The 22,327-nt window shown below is 39.1% G+C and overlaps 1 protein-coding gene across 1 annotated transcript in view; it reads left to right on the top strand.

Moving 5' to 3' along the window:
• The window catches only part of LOC140651897 (coagulation factor XI-like), a 63,974-nt gene extending 42,452 nt beyond the window's left edge, over nt 1-21,522 (top strand). Inside the window, exons 14-16 of the mRNA XM_072861991.1 lie at nt 4,199-4,287; nt 10,637-10,658; nt 21,508-21,522. Of these exons, the coding sequence (XP_072718092.1) occupies nt 4,199-4,287; nt 10,637-10,658; nt 21,508-21,522 (126 nt within the window). The remainder of the gene's footprint in view (nt 1-4,198; nt 4,288-10,636; nt 10,659-21,507) is intronic.
• The last annotated feature ends 805 nt before the right edge of the window (nt 21,523-22,327 follow it).

Genomic DNA, 22,327 nt, shown 5'->3' with positions numbered 1-22,327 from the left:
GTACTATCATGCCATTAGTAACAGCATTCAACTTTTATGTTCAGATGCCATTATGAAACAGCTATATGTTTTGAGAAATTGCTAATGTTGGATGTATTTTGATCTCGGTTTGCTAACAAAAATGCAGGAGAGTGAGAATGGCAGCTAGGGAGGAGATTGTTAGAGCTGAAATAACTTGCAAATTTCTCTGGGCTTTTGATCTGTAGGAAAGCCCCTCTCTAGAGCAGAAGCAATTTCAAATATATTAGCAGCAACAGAGATTCAAAATGAGCAGTACTGAGACTCTAATCTGTGAATTCAAAGCACAAGTATGTTTACTTCGAAATTCTGGCCCCGGATGGCAGAAATAAAAAGAAACACTGAAATAATTACCAGAAAATTTAATTTGTAATACAAATATGTTTATCAATGTGTAAAATGTATAGCAAATAGTTTTGGAGAGAGCTCTTGGACCTAAGAAACATGGCTATTTATTTTCTGTTAAGAATTATAGGGACACCCCCCTGCCAAACCCCACAGCCTTTGCTCTAAGAAGCTCAAGTGTTTTCCAGAACAGCAAAATATGATTTTTATTTTTAGTTCTGAACATACATACAAGATATGTATTAATAATTAACAGTAGCAAAATCCAATATGACTTACAGATGTGTGGCATTCTGGTTTTGACTTCTATCACTGCAACTTTTCCTCTCAAAATGCAAATGTTATGTTCACATCAATACAGAATGTCTTTTATGCTTTGATGTTTCAGACACGGAGCTGAAATTGTAGCTGTCTCCTCCCCTTCCCATCCCATCCTCCATTTTCCTCTCCTCCTCATCCCCCTGGAAAGAAAAATGAGGCAGAAACCTTGGTTTGGGCCATTTCAGTCAGAATAGTTATATCATACCACCACACATCTTACCACCAGAATTAGATGTCAAACCCACAGCAAACTGTAGGATTTTCTCTGTTAACTTAATTATTTTTTGGAATAGGCTCCAAATGATTGGTATTTATCCGTGCTTCTCATTTCTGTTCATGTTTGAACTAGCACTAGCCCTTACCCACACTGCTTGCTGGTGCAGGCATGCATGTGTACCTCCGCAGTTCCTTTTGCATAGCCTGATTAGCTATGGGAAAAGTATGGGTCATTTACCATTTTACCATTATTACGTTCTAATAATCCCTATCCAGGTGCTTTTATGTGCTTGATGGAGTCATTTTTTAATAGAAACTGAAACATACCATCTGGTAGGGCTGTGGAGAAGGTTGTCCAGGACCCTTCAGCAGTTTGACATCTGAAGACATTATTTTCTTTTAGTCATCTGCAGGGTATGGATTTTCACAGCACTCACAATCTCAGCACTCACAATCGGAAAGCTATAGTTGGCCATCATCATTTCAACTGTGATTAACATATAGTTTTAGAATTATAATGCAAAATACAAGTGAAAGTTTATTTAGACCATCACAGATAGCTTTTTTAATGTAAAACATATTGAAAGTAGTTTTCATTCAGAACCGAACAAATAAAACGTGGGAACTCTGATACAGTGGCCAAGAGCTTGAACTGATGATACGTTGGATATATGTGAATGACGCAAAGTTGCCTTACAAGTAAATCTAAGGGAGCTTGACCTAAAAAGTTAGTTATTTTCTAGTGCTGAAAAGTACTTCAGGTTTTTTTTATAGGGACCCAAACCAAATTCTCATGTGTTTGTATCGAAGAAAAAGCAGAATTATTTCTGATATGCTGTCGAGCTTTCATTAAGTTTAAAGTACTTTCACAGTATGCAACTTCTGAAGTCCTTTTTACCAAAAGAACAAGCACCACATGCAAGATGAAATATTAATTGATTTTTTTTCTTTTGAACATTTTTAGTAATGCAAGTCAGTCTTGAGGAAAAAACTTAACTGTAATGGCACATCATCCGCAGACTCTGAATGAGCAGAGTATAATGAATGATTAAATGTGAGGGCTCACTACTATGGAGGAAAATTCAGCAAACCTAATGTTAAAAATGATCCTCTTATTTTTGCAGATTTCTAATTAATAAATGAAAGCTGTAAGTCAAATATTTCTCCAGCACAAAAAGCCCTTTGTAGTTCTTGGTGGAGAGGAGAAAAACAGAAGTCATGATTTCAAATGTATTTGAAGTCGGCACATGTCCAGGCAATGTGATAATAGTGTTTGTACCCCCATCTATCTTGAAGCTGATCTATCTGCTGACAACCTGAGGAACATGAAAACCTCTGTCACCAAAGGGCTCTAAAATCCAAACAGACTTGGTGATGAGTTTGTTACTGGTGTAGCAGGGAGACAGGTACAGAAGAAACACTTGAGTACACCTGCAGTTTCAAAAGAAAACACGGCTTATAGTGCTGCTTAAGAAAACTGCCCAGTGAAATGATTGCAAGGCTGGGCATAAGGAGATTTTATGGGGAGGTTAGACAAAACAGTTCACGTACCTCATAGCTGAGGACACCTAGAACAGAGCTCCAGGAGTCACACCCCTCCCCTCCACTGTAAATTGCTAGCAATTAGTCTGCTTTATTCAGAATCAATATTATTTATTAAAAATGAATATCTAATGACTTCCAATGCTACTGTGTGATTTTTCTGCATTAATTCAATTGCAAAAAGAGATATAATATATGATAAAATTTCCACTGTCATTCAAATATGTTCTCTTTACTACTGTACCACGGGTGACCAAGGATTTTAATTACAGTGGCTCTATTACTTTTTGTTTCCTCTGAATTTCAGTTATTACAGTTGGATATCTTCTACTCAATGACAGATATTTTTGTGTTTAGACTACAGTAAGACATTTTAGATGGTTTTCTGAAGATAACATTTGGCATTTTTTACTTTGCAACATCTAGTTTGACTCTTCAGACCTCATTCATAATCAGCAACACTGTCTCTACAGTCCCAGGAATATTTTATACTTGAAAGTACACAGATTTTTTTCTTTTGGCCATCTGTCTACAACTGCTTACTCAAATCAGTGTAGCCGAGGTCATCTTACATTTCTTGTCTAAGGCTGTCAAATTTATTTTCAGCCTTGTCAAGTTCAGCCTTTGCTTTTCCTCTCTGTGCTAAGGGGACATTTAGTGCAAGTGTGCTTCTGTTGGCATTTCTTTTTCTGTCTCCCTTTTGACATATTGCTTATTGTGCCATTTATTGCCCTGTGACCATTCTTGGTTTATTTTAAAACACAGACATTTTCATTCTCTTCTTCATTGTGTCTCTTACAACCTCTAATGCAACCTTAAAACCCCTTACAGCAAAGCAGATAGTCATGGTATTTGGTTTGCTGTTCTTGTTTCATATGAACTGAACTCAGAAATCTGATCGGAGTATCTTGAAAATAAAATTACATAATTCTGGCTCAGGAGGTGGGAAAAGTTCTGTAACATCTCTGAATGCTTGTTTAAGCTCTGATTATTCTTATATTTTGAACAATAAAAAAAATCACTGAGAAAAAAAATCCTGTACTCTTAAGCATTATAGCTAGGATACTTAAAAACTCTCTAAGAAAAAAATAACCAAATCAACACTTTGTGCATCACAATATATACACGCATAATTCATCCAGTTTTTTATTAAAATGCTAGTATTTTAATACAATAAAATTTTATTAATGGGGTAATTGTGCGGGTAACCAGCACAATACGCCATTTGTGCTGGTTACCCGCAGGCAGACTGATCGACGCTTATCTATAGCACACTGGAAGTGGCTTATTACAATTTTTTCCTATACTGTGGATCCAAAATAAGGTTGGGCCCAAGTAGTCCATACGACCCCAATGACTAGCACCCAGACTTGTGTGGTGCTTGGCTGATGCTTGGGTAACCCTTAAGGAGACAAGGTGGTTGCAGCTCTTCAAGCCATGGGACAAGTAACTGATCAGAGAGTATTTTGTTTACTCCTTGCTTTGGGGAATTTTTCAGGCACATCTTCCAGGATGCTATTTCACCCTGAAAGTTTCAAATGGTGCATTCAACACAAAAGTGCTTAGTGTTTGGTAGAGCTTATTAACCCCCTTGTGATAGATTTCAATAACAGTTTTGTCCTTGTCGACACAGAGTGAATTGTGCATATTGCTACATCTTTCTTTTTCACTTTGTTTTCATAAAACAGTATTCTGAAACTTCATGACTGACCTTGAAAACATGGTTTTGCACTGAAGTATTTTTTTCCTCCTCCAGGGAGCTTTTGTCTCTACCTCAGACCATTCAAGAGGTGAAAACGTGGAGGTGTTTCAGCTGCTCCCTCCCCGGTTTGCACTGCCAGCAAGGTCAGGTACCACTTACTGCTAATGCTGTTCCTATGTAAGACCATGGAATGGAGGAGGGACACTCAGGCAGCAGTTATAGGGGTTTGAAGGCACAGTCCTGATGGCACCAAGGGGCTTTACCCACATTTCACCCCTCAAGGAGCCTCACCCACCATCTCTGTGCCCCAGGGCAGCTGCTGTCCCATCCTGCCCCACTCCCTCATGGGAATAATGTGATTTCCTACAACTTTGGGAGATTGCCCAAGGGGGGGATGAAAAGCAGAGATGCACTGAGGGGAGTGCAAGGCAAGAGGGCTGCACTGTTCCCAAAGGAAAGCAAAAACTGTGCAATGCCTTGATCAGGTGAACAGACTGCAAATCCCTGTAGAGCAGGAGAGTGAAGACTGGCAGGAAAGAGACGGCTTTGAAGTGAGTCTGGATTTTGCTGCTGGTGCCGCTCAGGTGCTGTCTTCCAGTAGCAGGCAGCCCCGGGAGGCAGGCGAGCTGCTGTGCCAGCACAGCAGGCAGCTCCGGGCTTCTCTGAGTGGATTCAGGGCAACCCGAGGCAGAGCCAGATGCCACTGAGAGCTAAAAAATGAAAAAAATCAGGTGTTTCACTCAGTTGTGCCTCTCTTATGGGAGCTTAGGCTGTTGGGGTAGGGAAGGGAAGGCTGCGTGTGCAAACCAGAACGTTCTTGTGAGGGTTGGCTTTGTGGTCTTTCCGTTGTAAGTGGTGCCGAGGCAGGCTGGTGGGATGGTGCTCTCAGAGACACGAGCCTCATCCCTAATTCCTCCTTCGCTTGAGAGAACTGACATCTACTGTCTCGCTTTCCTGAAATGGTATTTGAATGTTCAGGTTCAAAGAGCTGGAGAGAAGAAAGGAACCTGTGTGCGACTGTACCCTTGTGAGTCACTCAGATGGGAGAAGAAGTGGGAACCCTGGGGGGCATGTGACAGAAACCTGTGCCTGCGACAGGGGCTGCTTTGGTGTTTTGCATCAGTCAAGAGCTTGAATGTAACTGATCAGCTGTCCAGGCAGCAAAGCCTGAAGTTTAGGATTGCCTTCTCCTGGCTAAGCGCCTTAAAAACTAGAATGCTGGATCAGATTCATGTTTTATTTTCCAAATAACCTTTTTGGGTTCTTTTTGGTGTGGTACAATGGCCTTAATGGGAGAGAAAAACCTCCTTTACTCAAATAATCTGTAGGCATTTGCTCATTTTCCTGAGAGGAGGCTGCTCGCTGGTTTGAGGGGGATCAAGGTTCCTGCCCAAGGCTAGGTGGCCATCCGTGCCTACATTGGTCCTTTCCCCTTTCCCAGGGCAGCAGGATCCCCTGGCTGCTGTTCCAGGGTGCTAAGGGCCCCCCGAGTTGGCTGTCCAGTCATTATGTGATAGGGATTTGTTTTTGTGTCTCATGTTTTTGAATGAAATGGAGGCTTCTACAGTATGTTGCAAGTTGTGCAGTTCACCTGCTGTCTTGATTGTCTCCTGAGAGACAATCCCAGTCCCATGGGACTTGTGCTGTAGGGAATATTGGCTTTTTAGCTCTAGCTATGTTTATTTTTGTAACTAATACTGCTGAGAAAGTGTTCCTTAGCCCTGAGGGTGAGTAGCACTCTTTCCCCTCTCTGCTTCAAAACAGGATAGCCAAGTCCAAATTGCCTCTTGGGCACAACAACTGGATGTGCTGTTCCTTGAACTGTGTCCAAGCATTGTCTGTGAGCACTGTCATGGGTTAAAATTATGCCAAAGAGTATGCTAATGATTAAATAATATGGATAATTGTGGCTCAATGTCTTGATGCTGTTTAATATACTAGCATGGAGGTACTAGTACGGAGGTACTAGTATCAGTGTGACTTAGGGGCTGAGCTACTTTACCAGTATTTAATTGCTCCTGCTGGTGTGCTCTGTATCATGAAGACCATCATAGCAATTGTGATGACTTTTGGAAAAAACCAATGACACAGCATCTAGGTAATTTGAAATGAAAATATTTTCAAGTGATATGCTTTGGGGTGGAGAATAGACAACTCCCACCTTGGAAGAGCTGGAAGCACATCTATCATTTTAGGAGGAGTTCCTGAAACTGCCTGAGGGCAAAGGAAGTTTAAAACATGTTGCACCTATGCTAATGCAAAACTGGACCTAATGGTTCTACATCTCTTTGTTCACTTACTTTTAAATGAATTAAACTGTGGAAGTTATAGGACACAAGTTCATTTCCACTTAGTTCATCCCATAACTTAGTTGAATTTGTAACTTAATTATAGTCATATATGTGTTCACTCACTGATCAATAGCTCATGATACTCTTTTGTCATAAGATAAAGCATTTTGGGGCTCACTAACTGTAGTTAAACTGCTGTAGATAGAATCAATGATATTCTACCTTTGTAGAAGACAGGTTTATAAGAGCCAGAAGGCATTGAAGCAGCACATCAACAAAACTAAATGGAAATTGTAGAAATTTGTTTCAGAAATTCAGTGGTGACTGTCAACCTGCATAAAGCTTTTAAAACTCTGTCCTCTTGGTAATTTCCTATTTTAACTAAAGAATGAGTGCAGGCACTGCTAATTCATTCTGAAATCATTCTCTGCTTGCTGAACTGAAACGGGATCCAAAGGCAAGAAATTGGACCTGAAACATGTCCTTGTTTTTGATGTGAGCTCTATGATGCCATGTCTGAAGCACAGCTTAAAGATTGCCACCTGGTTGATTTAAAGCAACACTGAATTTATTTAAATTAGTAAACAAACTCTCTAAGATATTCTTCTTGTGAATGTCACATCAGCTAGTTATGTTGATTATAATAATCACTTTGCTACATCATTGTAAATAGCTTCCTTTCCATCTGTTTATATATACATCCACAAATTGATCTAGAGGGTAGAATTACACACTCCAGTGCTCGCTTGTTTCTGTGGAGACTTTTACTGATTTTTTGTATATTCACTGGAAAGCACCGAGTCCACCTGTGGCATTTAAAGTACCTAATGAAGGTAGTGGTAATGAGTGAAACACTCCTCACTTACTTAGGCTTCTGCCAGACACAGAGCGTGAGATCTTCAAAATTTGAAGTAATTTCTGTCAGAGCTGACAGCAGCCTTTTTCTGTTGATCTGCTATTTTTGCCCTCCTTTAGACATCTGCATGTTTCTCAGGTGTGTGAAAACAAGTCTCCAAAATAAGAGGGCATGGATCATCCATGAGCAGAATGTGCAGCTGTCTCAAACTGTGTTCCTGGAGCAGGTGGATCAAGAACCAATTTATGGATGCTGATTTGTTTCATACTTCTGTTAAAAGGAATGTTTTGGAGCCTGAGCAAATTTTGTGTAGGCAATCCTGAACTTTATAGATACAGGTGAGATGAGTTTTTGCACATCTTTCAGTATAATTAAGAATTGGATACACAGTTCCTCATTCACAGATATCCTGGGGATTCGTAGTTCTCGCTTGAATTTGCTGGTTTCCCAAGCACATTTCTGCCATAATTCTGTTCTGGGAGTATACTCTTTATTGGCAGTATGTAATGAAATGTGTAAATAACCCAAATCTGCAGAGACAAGTTAGAGTCATTTCTTGGAGACAATTGTGGCCAAGTCAGATACCTTTCCTCTTTTCAAAAAAATGACCAAAGAGACCTGATGTAATAAATACGCTTCCACTGAGGGAATGGGAGGTATGCCCCTCCTGCAAATGAATAAACGTCTGATTTAGAACATTTATAGATTTGATTTTCCACACTGTTGTCATATTCTTTCTCCCCTCCCATTTCATTCTGCAGTTCTGGAAGATCTGCCGTTAGTTCCCCAGTCATTACCTTAAAACTTCCTCTAGTGAGAGTCTGCTGAATGGATGGGCTTCCACAAGCCTGTCCTTGTGGGTTTGCCTTGAGATGGAGGGAGTTTTCACCCTGTTCTCTCAGCCCTGCATGTCCTGCATCTGCAGAATCTCCCCAGGGACTCTGGCAGTCATTTTGCAGTTGTACAAAGTTGGCAATTGACCTTTCTTTCTAAACCAGGGCAATCATTATTTCACGGGAGATAAGAATGCACATACGGATCCACACGTTCACAATGTTATGTCACTCCCATATTTCTACTTGTACAAAGCTCAGAACTTTGCTATTGTTTTGAGCTGTTTATTTCCAGGAATGAAAGCCAAAATTGTACAAGAGCTGATTGTTACTGTACATGATATGTTTTTATACCTGGAAAAATGTGCTTAGTGGATGGTTTTTAAACCTCTTGCGAAGCCCTTCCATGTCCAGAACACAGTCCTACTTCTCAGTTACCTCTCAGCTATATGAGCTGGCAACAAGCACTATTAAACTGAAACAGCAGTCTCTTTTCTGCGTGCTGGCAAAGGCTCAACATGCTGATGAAAATGAGACAGGCTTATCCCTAGAAGGGAGAAAGTGCTAAATTAAACACCTTCCATTTCTGAAAGGACAAAGTATTTCCCATGTTGCTCTACGGGGAAATCAGTCCATTGGTGTTCACTGGACGATCTTCAACGTTAACTTTAGAGATCAGTTAAAAATAACATATTTCACATGGTGAGGAGAATCAGTAATTTAAGCATATTCCAAGACTGATTTCTCAATCCATTTAATTACTTTTTTGTAAAATTCAGGAAATTTTTAAACTTACTGCATTTCAGGTGTGTTCTGCCAGTATTTATTAGTGAAAAAAAAATAACAAAATACATAGGGATGGCACTATTTGTCAGTATCTTTGCAGTATCAAGAGACAACTTGATCAGCTTCATATTTTCAATGTTTTGGGTTTTTTTAAATTAATGTCATAACAGAATCTCCTGGCTAATAAGCAGAACTAAATCCTGGATTATAACCTATGTTGTATCTTTACTATAGATTTTTTTAATCTGGGTACAGAATGAGGCACAATGGAGACTGATTATTAGACTGATTGGCTCTGTCTCCTATACTCTGAAATCAAACATCCATCAGAATATCATGAGCATCTTTGATGTTGGATCAAATTAAATCTAGTGGCGGGGTGATGCTTCTGTTTCTCGGGCTTACTCCCACTCATGTTATCTCTGCTTTCGTTGTCTGAAGGCTGGATTGTTGGCTAAGTGCAGTAAATTAAAATTACGGTGCTACATTTGTAAAGCCAGTTAAGTCAGTCGGGATAATGAAACTACTGTTCTACATCATATTCGACATCCACACCTTCAACTGAATGATACCGCTGATTCTTTACCCTAGATGGTAATCTCATGTGTAATGTTATAACCTAGGGCGGTATACCGTAATCTGGAGTTTAGATGTGAGAAACGTATTCTTATTACTATCAAAAACTTGAAAGAGACCATTTTGCATCATGACCAAACGTCACTTTTAAAAAAATTTTCTTTTAGCACAGAGGTTTGTTCAGAATCCTTTAATTGCAAAAAGATGTAATAGTGAGATTAACAGCTCTCACCAATTCCTTTTCTTCTCTCCAAAATGTGGATTACAGGGATTAACTCAGGGGACATTGTAAGTAAATAGTTATTCTCATAAAGTGCTCCTAACTGAGCTCTATCATAATTTACTTTCCATGAATGCTTTGCACTGTGAACTGATCACTTGGTTTTTTAGTACTGAGAGCAGAGCTTACTGAAACATGCAACTAGGTAGCCCAAAAAATGGCACTGGCAGTTTGCAATGAGAAATTTGTAGAATTAAATAATTAATTGTCAAGGGATTACCAAAACACTTGATCATAAAACTTCTATCATTTGATAAGGTGAATAACAGTAAAAAACTAGAATTTTTTGAGATAAATTAATAGTTTATATTCCAATGCTGTTCTCAGTGTTGACATTATTAACATGTTACACGTACATGTAGTGCTATTACCTGTTGCCTTAGTAACCATATATATTACACTGGTAACATAGCAACATAACTGAACATGAGTTTATGACTTTGAAGAATCTAACCCAAATATATAAATAAGTGGAGGGAGTCAGGTCTGAAGGAAAGACATTTTTTGTGCATCAATGTCATGGTTTAGCTCCAGCTGGCAACTAAGCACCACCCAGCTGCTCGCTCACTCCCCCACGGTGGGATGGGGGAGAGAATCAGAAAGGTAAAAGTGAGAAAATTTGTGAGTTGAGATAAAGACAGTTTAATAGGTAAAGCAAAAGCCGTGCATGCAAGCAAGGCAAAGCAAGTAATTCATTCACTACTTCCCATAAGCAGGCCCAAAAAATGAATTTTGGGCTTCCAGGAACTATTTAATGAAAAACAGAACTTTTTTTTCCTCTTCATAAATGGCCCCTAAGTTATTTCATAGTTTTAATTACAAATTTTTAATGCAATTATTTTCCTGGTTCATCTCCTGCCCCTCTCCTAGGATGAAAGAGCATCACCAAAAGGTACAATTTCCTGATTGCTTTCTAAAGAAACAGTACAGAGAAATCATTGGAATAAAATAGCCAAGCTATATTTTGAGCAGTTTTATCTATGGTTTTCAGTTTCCTAACAGTCTGCACTGTATCAGGATGGTGGAAGAGAACCACGTCAGAGGGGGATTGTCCATGGCAGGCTGGCTTTACAAAGCCTTAGATAACTTAAGTCAGTTTTAGGTACTGGTGATAACATACAAGACAAAATAAATTGCTGCCTACAGAATATGAACTTGTATTTCTACAATACTGTGTACTTGAGCTTTGTGGTGATCTACGAACAGTGCGTGACTTAGGCATGGACAGATCTCTGTGAGCTGTTTGTTATTTTAAAGATGGGACTAGAGTCAGGAAATCATCTCTATTTAGGACCATGCAAATTACATTTTGCAAATTCAATATTACTCAAGCATATGCTTAAAGCTAAATACATTCTTAAATGCTGATCAGAATACAGATGAACTTAAGAATACGGGGATGTCACTTCATGAACCAGAGCCAAAGACAAGAAAACTTAAGGGCGAGTCCTCTGCTCTTCTGTACAACTGTTCTCATTGGTGTCATTAATGCTTTATGCCACAAGCTCACATGTCCTATCCATGTGAGGCTGTCTAAATGAGGAAGATTAGAAGACTTGAAATAGCATGCAAAAGCCTAAGGAATGGTAAAATAACTGTGCTAGCCCACTGCTTATGCAAATTTTTATTGCTCAGTATTTTAGTGATTTAATTTCTGTACATGTAAACCACACTGGCTTTCTTTTGTTCCTCATGAGATCACTGTTATGGAGCTGTTCTTTATTAAGCTCAAACAAATTTCCATCTGTGTAAAATTACACATTCAAGTAGGTGTGAATTCCAAAGGAAATTACTTACTTTACTGCAGTCCCCTTTTGACACAATGTTCTCATTTAATTCTCTTCACTCTCTATTTTAATTCTTGATGCTGAGCAGGGTTATACATGTGGTAGAGACAATATGTGAAACTTGTTATTTGGGTAGCTGCAAAAAGTACCTATGTAGCTACAACCAATTTTTACTTCACTGGAAAAAGAGTGTGTATGACTACAAAACCCTGGCCACATCCAGAATCCCCTCATCATGATGTGTACCCAGCTGAAAGGACTTTTCATACAAATTTTATTTCAGTATTAATATTCTCAATTCTTTACATTTTATGTTGAATTTTTGTTTCATACATAGAATCATATTGGCTCTGAGATATCATAGAAACTCCTCAGCTTCTTCCCCTATAATTAGGTTTGTGGTTGCTAGGGCCTCCTGTGACTGTGGCCATAGTAGCCAGAGAAATAAAAGGCAAACAGTTTGTGGCATACAGACACATACTCACTGTATGCCCCATAAATTAATGCTGATCATCAAACTTTGGAATCTTTGCTCAGCTCTCTCCCCTGACTTCAGCTGGCATGCCATGATTTCTCAATGTGTACAGTTCATTGCAGGTCTGTTGAGTGGGGAAATATTGACCTTAGTGGAGGCAGACTCTGGAGCCAGAACACGCCAGTGCCACAGTGAATTCAAGCAGAGCTGCTTTTACATCCACTCCTGAGAAGAAGGAGAAATTGGTTTCTGAGCTTTGCAGAACACTGCAGAAGCTTGCGTTGCTCAGCCATGTTTCTTTAAAAGTTCTCTGTTATTTAAAAAATTGCCATTGCCATTTCCAGAAAGGTAAGAAAATGGTGTTTTGATCATAATGAATCGTAGCCCAAATTGTTTGGAAGACCTTGTAGCCCCTCCTGTCTTGTAAAAGCTAATGATGAGTTGTCCTCTGGGACAGGATCCATTACCTGTGCGGACCTCACAAGATGAGGTGAGGCCACCTGGCTCTTAGAGTTATGTTTATGTTTAAACTGCTACTCAGAAACCTTATTCTCACACCAAAGAGCATCAGTCAAGGGCTTAGTATTGAATACACCATTTTTAGAAAGGTAAGCTAGCGATATGATACAGCTGCATAACACCAGGGGCATCATCCATTACGAGGTTACTCTCACGTCCTCCTATATTGTATAGTGATTAACAAGGAACAGAGGTAACAAAGTTAGAGCAATGCAAACTTTGGGTTTCTTCTGTTCCTCAGTATCCTTCCAGTCATGTCTTCTGTCACTTTTTGAAATGAGCATGATTCCTGCCTATACATTCAGATTCACAAAATGGTGCATGCATAGGGAGTAAAAGCAAAAACTTTTTAGGCTGTAGGTTGGAAAGGTATAAGATGGTGCAAACAGCTATTGCACTGAAGCTCATCTTTAAATGCCTAAAAACCTGACCTTCTGTTATATGTTTGTCCTGCTAGGAGCATCCTACTGCTTTATGACACCCTCAGTGTCTCCTCTAAACAATCATCTGTTTTTAAAAAAGGCAAGATTTGTATAGCTTTCTCAACATGTCTTACCTCAGCTCAGCGCCACAGGCTAGCTGCTAGAGAGGAGCTTTCCTAGCAGTCGCGCAGCCTGAAGGAAGAAGAATTTCAGCCCTGCTAGTCTTAGTACCGCAGCCTCAGGCCAAGGAGAATTGAGCTGCTTTTTGGCAGCTACATGTCTTTCCCTTAGACAAATCTAGAATCAGGGTATGGATGACCTCAGGGACTTCCAGCACAACCCTTAAGCAAAGCTATTTTATTTTAGCTAAACGAGGAGAGAACAGTGCCCATTAAATCACACAGGTCCAGCCTGTCAAATCTGCTGTACCGCGCATATGCAGAGACATTAAGAAAACTAACCCATGTACATTATGTTGTTTGGGATTTTTTCACAAAAAAGATGAAACTGAAAAGAGTTTTCAGCAGAGTTTCAGAATTAAAGATTGTATTACTACAGGTTTCTGCTCATTTGAGTATTCTCTATTCTATTCAGTGACAAGGGTTTAACAGCTGTACATAGCTGAGTTTTACTGACTGTCATAGCGGTATTCAACTAAAGGAAGGAAACAAAGTGGGAAATTTTCACGAGATGATAGCTAGCAGCTCTGAGCAACAGTTACAGCATCAGTGAAAGATGAATAGTGGTGTCATGAATGGTAAGTTCAAGAAATGATATGTGGTTATATAGGACTTGAAAGAGGTGAGTTCAGCTCATCCTTTCCATGTGACCTTGGGCAAGGTACGCACCCTGTCGCATAGCAGACAAAGTCAGATTTACCTGCCTACCTCTTTCTATTTAATAAGCAGGGAATTGCTTTCCAAACAATTTGTCTAATTAGAGCAGGTAAAGCTTTACGGGAAGGGAATTCCTTCTTTCAGTCAGTCTGGCTGTTTCTAGACTTAGCTCTTGATGTGCACAGTGCTGCATCCTGCAGTTCCAATGCTCTGAATGTCTCACCCTCATCTCTTCTGATCTCTTTGGAGAGAAACCAGCCACATCTGAATTGTACCTAGATTTTTTTCAGCAAAACAAAGACTGATCAGCATCCCAGGGCTGTCTCTGGGAGTATGAAGGTCATGGGGGGTGGAGGTTCTTCCTCCTGGCTGTATGGTCTGCCTGGGGTTAATTTTATACATTTTCTTAACACAGTCTGCTTCTTTCACATTGCTTCTCAGCTGAAGTTTGAAAGATGTCCCCCAGCCTCCCCCAGCCCTGTTACCCCAGGGGCTGTTGTTTGTCGCACACAGCTTCCCTGGGGCTGTCAGGCCTTTACCACATACGGTTTCCCATCACTCAAGCTAAAACAGGTCAGGCAGCAGTCACTGACCACTGCACAGGTCAGTGCAAAGTTGGTGCTTTCTCCTGGTAATGGCAAAAACCACGTTTACTGGGCTACGTGGTCCTGATGCAGAGCTGGGACTCCTCCTAAGGTGTGAGCTCTGATCAGAAATTGGAAAACATTCTCAGCTGTTGTAGGTTACCCAGAGCCTCTCCGCTACCCTTCCCTCCTTTACTGGATAGCTCTGTTACAGTGATAAGTAGCAAAGACATATGAAAACTAAATGGACATGTCTTGAGTTATTTGCTAGAAGTTAAAAGGTAAATGTTAAAAGATGTATATATTTTTAAATGCTTTTAGCTGGCCTTTACTAGCAATTCATAAGTGTATATCTACCAAAGTCTGCAGTAACTTTAGCCAGACTTTATTCACTAGATATATTGGATCATTTCTGATATACTGAATATTAAACAGCAAGTACTATTTCAGCAGAAACCAAACTTTTCTTGCCAAATAATGTTCTAACAAGGAACACATGACAATTTAAGATGTTATGGGTTCAGTGGACATCACTATAATAATGTGTGTCTACATCCATAACTAATTAGGTGACCCTGAATTAGTAAATTTGCTAGGGATTGGGTTATATTACTGTGTTTCTCAGTGTATGATTTCTATAAATTCTTTTGCATTTGTAAGGGCTCTTGTGGACATCAAAGCCTTTCAAATGGTAAAATTAATCTAAAATTTGACTGCAAAAGGACTTGCTCTTTTTTTTAGCCTGATACTCAGTTAACATAAGGGAACTGTCCTTACCATTACTAAATTGACTCTTTTTTCAAGCTATATTACATCTCCAATTTGCATTTATTTATGAAGAGAAGCCAAAGGAAGTCTGTTTAATGTTACAGTGTTGTAAAGCAGAGCTCCTAGCTTGTGCCCAGGCAATCCACTGACTCACAGCCATGACAGCTGAAGCAGAAGGTCAGATCTGGTGCTGCAAGGGATTAGAGTCAGAATTTATGAATATTGTAATCTGTGTGTGTATCTCATTGAAAGCTGGGATCTTAGCCTGTGCGCTTGCTACCCTTGACCTTAGACATCCCAAATGTCTAGGCACCATTTGAACTAATTTCCCGGGATTAATTTCATTTTTGCACTCTGTCTGAGTGTGTGTGTGTCTCTTAGTCACACACCAAAGCCCTACACCTAACACTGTTGCGGTTCACTCAGAAGTGAAAATGAATGATTTCATACTTAGAAGATACAAATGATGTAATCAGGTTCAAGATACAGAAAAGCTTCTGGCTATGTTTTATATTATTATTATAAATGGCAAATGAAATTGAACCTAAAATAGACAGTACAGCCCTTCAGACATCTTGCTGTACTCTACCACTGAAACACTTAGTGTTAATAACATTTGATTACGAAAACAGTATTGGGTTTGACATGCTACTTACAGTGTTAGGAGCTCCCTGGAACATACCCAGGGAAACAGGATATTGCCAATCTCTTTTAACTCCATTTAATAAAAGAAAATTGTCTCGTGTTTCAGGCACCAGAGATGCATCAATACAGATGCCACTACAGAATAAGCTGTCACTGATTATCACTACCTTTAATCCATCTTATTAATGAAATCATTAGTTGTTTTCATGTCAGCTGAGACAGAACTATGGCAACCTTTATTATTTGACATTGATCAGGAGAGTGTTCATGTCCCAGAAATCAATGAGTAATGAGATGATTTTCTAAAAATTCTGGGTAGTGCTAAGAGCAACTAGGTATGTCAAATTTTTAACAGGCACTTGTAATGTCTGGGAAAAAAAGAAAAGCAAATAGAAAAGGAAGTAAAATACACAGAGAAGTTTGGAAGAAGATGTCATTTTCCACTGTAGTTTATGTACTTTGCTATAAATGTTCATGTATTTCAAATATTATTCTATGAACTCGTGGTAAGGCTGAATACACCATGACTCAAGCATCCCTCAGTCTAAACAACTATGCAGTCCCTATTGCAGCAAGTTAGTAAAAGACCCGAGGAACTGGAGCAAAGAATGCGTGAAAGAGCAGAAAACATAGTCATGTGCTTCTGAACTGTTTGCATACCTTTACGACTACCTGTTCTCATGAAAAATAGAATAAAAGGTCTCCCAAGTAACATTACATACAAAGATTATTGTTTCTTAGCAGATGATGACTGTGTATGATGACCTTCGCAGTTGTACTGCTCTTGCAGTGGTCAGACTTTTTGTGTGCTGTTGAGATATTTTCTCTTGGAAGACATGCTTGGAATGACATAGAAAGGTACAAACTCTGTCTAGAAACATGTAGCTTGAGAGACAAAAAACCAGATGACTATATAGGTTGTAACACACAAGAAAAAATGGTAATACACAAGAAAAAAAAAGCATTTATATCAGCTGTTCATCTATAGCATGCTTTATTCAATCGTTATATGTATGTGAGAATTATTGTCAACTGGTCCATGATTGAAGCATAGATAATTTCTTTAAAATGAGCAGGAATGGGCCTTCTGGGGAGACATAAAAGAGAACAAAGGTGAACTAAAGGTTTTCCTAAATATTCCTGGGATGTCTGTGGGAGTAATGGAAGTAATGTGTTAGTATTGCAGTACCAGTGAACATGGAAAAAGAAGTGGAGGCATAGCATTGGATGCATCATGAAGGATGATGCTGGGGGTTTTTTTGATGAAGGAAAACAACTTTGAAAGCACAAATAGCTTTTTTTGCATTTTTGATGCTCTAATCCTGTGATAAGAGATGCCACTGTCAGAAGGACTGAGAGTTTTAATCCACAGGATTTAAAGTGTTATCAGTTAAGTTTTATAAACTCTACACTGGCTTTTAGCAACACCCTGAAGTACAGTGTATGAAAGTTGCTGGAGATGCTCAAAAGGTTGCCTTTCCTTGTTTACCCCAGCTTTCAAGTGGACTGTGGAAATTTACAGCCCTCATGATGGCAGCTTGCTCATATTCCATCTCCACCATCTGGTTTATATCTGGGGAGACTGCTTTACACAGTTCCACTTTTCCTGGACACTTTAAGGAGAAATGCGATCAAAAGGCAGTTGGAAGAAGTCACTGGCCCTTGAATTAATCTGAGCTCGGGAACCAGAACTCTTCCCTTGCTTTTGCATTGACGAGTGTAATTTCCTGAGCTTTCCATCTTCTCCATTGCTTACGTACATGAATTACTTCTTTGCCTTCTTCTCCAGAGGAAAAAAAAAGTGAGCTAGCAAGAGGCTTCCGTAAAACTTGTATATAAATTAAAATTTACAGGCATATCTACTGCATGGAATGCTCTGCATTTTCATTTTCTTGAAAAAAAAAAAAAAAAAAAAGCCTTTTCTTTGCTGTGCTTAACCTGCTTTGGCAAAACCAAACCAAAACAAAAGCAAACAAAAACCAGTGCTCTCTGCACATCAAGAGTCAAATTACCATCTCAATCTCAGAATGATAAGATTTTGCATACAAAAATAGTCTTTTTTTCTTTTTGGTTCTTTGTGGGCAGAGGTGAAAACTGACCTACACAAATGCTGAAATGTGTTAACATTATTTATATATTACTCTTTCAAATATCAAGTGAAAAAGCTTTAGTCTTCAAAACACTCTAAATTACTTTTTTTGTTCTAAGCAAGTGTCAGAACATTAAAAAATTAGTAGGCTTTTTCATGTATTTTCACATCAAACTGCCAATTTCATTAATTTTCACATTTCACTGACTGGTACCTCTGGGCAGTAAAATGGCACAGATTTATGATCACCTGTTTATGGGATACCATTAACAAAGCTGTTCTGTTTCATGGGTCCCTTACTGTTAACTCACATCAGGCAAGGTAGACAAATTTCACCTTGTTTGACAGGTTATTCTTTCTTGTATGTGTTTTCAGTCATACTGGAAGAAGTAGAAGTCGAAGAGGTGTGAACTTTGGAAGAGCAAATATAACTTATATTTACATATCCTAAATGTGAGCGAGTTATACTTATACCTGTTCATTTGATGAAGGTTCCTAACAGAGGATTAGGGATCTCTTGTTGCGGAGTTAAATACAACTTCAAGATTTTCTTAGGACATATACCCAAGGCGACCACTGCCTGGCACACAGATAAAGTCATACCTGTCCTGCGGAGCCAGAGGAAGCTGGATATGTTTCCAGTGACATAATTTCCCCCTGTACCATTGACTACTGAAATTCATCTTTCTGCACCACACGGGCCCAAGCAGACCTTTGATGTTGCATAACCTAAGTGAAAGGTGGTAGCATTGTGCTTTGCCCAGCAATTCATCACATGCTTAATGGTGAACCTGAGATTAATCCCTTAGTTTCTCCTTGCTCTGCAGAGGAGTTTCTCCAACACAATCAGCAGTAACTGGTGATTGAATGTGTTGGCTCAGCTGTGCCCTGCCCAGTCCGTAAGTAGTGAAGAAGATAGACTCATAGGTAATGCCTGTGCCTTGCCTCGCTCCTCACTCAGGCTGGCCATGCTACGAAGAAAGCAAGAGGTGGCTTGGGCCTCTTATTCCCCTACAGGGAAGTGCCTGGTCTTACCTGGAAGCAAGTAGAATAAAACACTTTAAATGCATGCCACAGACAAGGCTGGAAAAAAGGGTAGTAGAGTCAATGCCGCTATAATTATTCTCATAATAGTGCCAGTGGGGGAGGCAGACGTGGACGTTGAAAGTGCAATTACGGCAGCGACTGTGGTGGTAACAAAGGCAGTGTAACAGCAGGCACACACTTGGTTTTCTCCTTCCTTTAGACTGAGACATCAAAAGAAACAAATGGCAATGTTTTTAAGGAGAAGAAAAGTATTTTGATTTTCATCACATATCTCCTTGCCTCTCTCCCCTTCCTTAAAATACACCACTGGGCAGAAAATGATGTTAAAACTAGAGAGGCTCAGTCCTCTTAGGTAATGCTGCCTGTACAGCAAATCCCACAGAAATCAATAGCATGAGGAAATATGGAAAACTTTTATTTAGTTAACCCAATTGTATCTTTTGTTTTTAAGGAGTTTAGCATGCTTAGTCAATGCACTGTCTTGATTTGGGTGAGACAGACACACAGAATGAGGCAGTCTTTGGCCGTTAATACGTTGGCTAGCGCATGTGTTTATGGCTAGCGCACTTCAGGATTTTTCTTTTAATCTCTTTCTCCAACCTTGTTTACTGTTTTAGATTGAACTGTGGGATTCTGAAACAGTTATTCCTTGGAGGGCAAACAAACCTCGGGAATAGGAATACTTAAAGTCCAAAAGCTCAAAGGAAGAATAAGAAAATACGTGAATACTTCCTATGTTCATCTTATGGAATAAGTCAGAATGAGAACTGATGTCAAAACATGCCGTAGTCACCTTCAGCAGTTTACCACAGGGCTGCTTCTGCCTTATGTTGAACATTAAGAGCAAGAACACTGTTTTCACTGGGCACCATTTTTATAGTAGAAACTCTTTAGTAAGGGATTGGTGCTTTAAAGCAGCAACTTTTACACTTGGGAAGGAGGTTAAATCAGAGAATTTGATTTTTCTAGGAAATGTGCTTTAAGAGCTGGCAGATCATTTTTCCCATTATATCTTTTTTAAGCTGAAGAACTGCTTTCTATATGCATGAAAGAGGTAACAGTCTGATTGATTTTCATTAACTATGGAAGAACTTGCAGCTTCCTTAAGGAGTCAAGAGAGAAGTTACAGCTGAGCATCTGTTATAAATAGCAGCTGAAAAGCAAGGCCTTGGCAAGCTGTGGAGAACAAGGAGAAATGTAGCAACCTATCTGGGGTAGCATGTGGTGATTGTAAATGCAGCTGGTAGAAAAATGTAAGTGAGATGATTGATTATTTTTAAGTAGTTTGACAAGAAAATTTAATGAGAGATGTTTGTGACTGCTTGATTAAATATCTTAGCACCTTGTAGGAAAGAGTTCAACGTGACTTGTTGGCCTGGATGATTAAGGATGTAGCCATGATAATGATGGGCTTCCACATCTCGATCTCTTTCTGTGGATTTTGCTAAGTCTGATTTCTCCAGCAGATCTCTAACATAACTTTGTGGTTTGTGGCTAAAACATAGAGCGTTCAGGAATCCTGCAACTCTGGAGTTTGTCCTTCTTGGGACGTCTGTAAGTCTTCATAAGCACAACCAACTTTTGAGAACTGGGCTTTTCTAACTGAAATTTGGTTGCAAATATAGTCTGAATTGCATTTAGGATTTTCTTTCTCCGTCAAAGGAAACTTACAGGTAAAAAGCAATTCAGAATAGTAAAGGATATGTTTTTCAGTTGTTAAGACTATTGATCATATGAATGTTTATTTCCATTTTGGAACATAAGTCTTGATTAACTTTTAGGATTTCTGTGCAAATGGACTGATTTTTATGATTCTGTTGTTTAATGTTAAATTCAATAAAGACACCTATGTCATAGTTTTTAAGGGGTATCTGAGAAATAATGTGCAGTATAGGTAAGAGTAGGATAAGCCAATTTTCATTCCTGATATTTTTTAAACTAATAAAAGAGTTTAAAACTTACATTTTTTTTTCCAGAGATTTTTGTCTAAGTTGCCTGTGATTTTTGTATAACAGAGAAATCTAATTTAAAAATCACTTGGTAAGAAGAGTGGGAGGAAAATACGTCATTCTGATTCTGTTTAAAATTATCTTTATTTTTAATAGCACAAAAGATAAATTGGCAGAAATAGGAGGAAAAGGAATTATACACAGCAATTTTTAAAGAAAAAGTAATGAAAATAAGGTGGAAAATTAAAAATCTATTGTTAAAGACTCCCTCTATGAGAGTCGTACATGATAGAAACACAAACCTGTTCCACTAACAGAGAATAATCAAGTAAGGATTATCCTTACTGGCATCATCCTGTGACTGGGTACATCAATGTAACTGTGATTAATTCACTAAAGTCAATAGAAGTAGTAAATGTTTAAGTGTCACAATTCATCAGCATTAACCATATGATAATTTGAAATTGATTGCAAAACCAGCAGCTTTGACACATTGTCATACTTTGTGTCAAATATAACATTTCCTCAGCATTGCAGTACTTTGACTAGTGTTGTACTTTTTAAATGTGTAAACACATGACCAGGAAATCTTATTTTAAGATCAGTGTTTATATTTACAGCATGCATTCTACTGAAGGCACTCTGCTGCACCTCTTCTTATGAACATTACAGCTAGCCCTGGGCCACAATAGGTTGAAGGTAACACAGGGACTTTCAAAGTTGAACTTCAGACACCAGAGAGACCTGGTATTCCATCTGCTCAGTCTCTCCTCTGCCTGTTCCTCTTTTTCAGAACCTTGATACACAGTGCCAATACGCAACTTCATTCTTCTTCTCTTCAGATATCTCAACATGAAATCTGTAGTATGAAATTCCAGAGATGGACATCTGGGTCTGAAGTCCCATACTTCCAAAAAAGGTGCCAGAATTCTGGAAATTCCTGAGTTCAGTGGGCTAAGGTGACATAAGCATGGTTAGGGCTGCAAAAGTACGTGTGAAGAGGGCAATGAGGAATGGGAGAGGGAGAAAGACAATTAGCTATGGATGGTACCCAAAGCTGGAGCTTGGCTGTGAGGATTTAGGGGCTAGATAATCATCCCACCTCCCTGGAGGAGGTAAGCAGTGGCCCAGATTTTGCAGAACTAGCTGGAGAAGTCTGTGTAGGCAGAAAGTGGTCCCAGGAGATAGTTCGTCCACTCCTTTATTTCAGGGGGTGCAGAAGAAGGATCAGCCTAATGTGGGATTAAATAGTTAAATTGTTCATATCACATAAATGAGCAGTAAATGACTGATAGAATTATTTTGAGAGTATTGATTAAAAAGGACTTTTTTGTGATGAAAATACAAGTACATACCTTGAACGAAATATCTGGTTGTTCTAAAGGAAAATGAAAAGCCCTTGCTGTAATTAACAGAGGGTAGCTGCTTGTTGATGTCCTT

Source organism: Ciconia boyciana, chromosome 5, assembly GCF_034638445.1.
Source record: "Ciconia boyciana chromosome 5, ASM3463844v1, whole genome shotgun sequence".
Classification (NCBI taxonomy): Eukaryota; Metazoa; Chordata; class Aves; order Ciconiiformes; family Ciconiidae; genus Ciconia; species Ciconia boyciana.
This window is presented reverse-complemented; position numbering and strand designations above follow the sequence as displayed.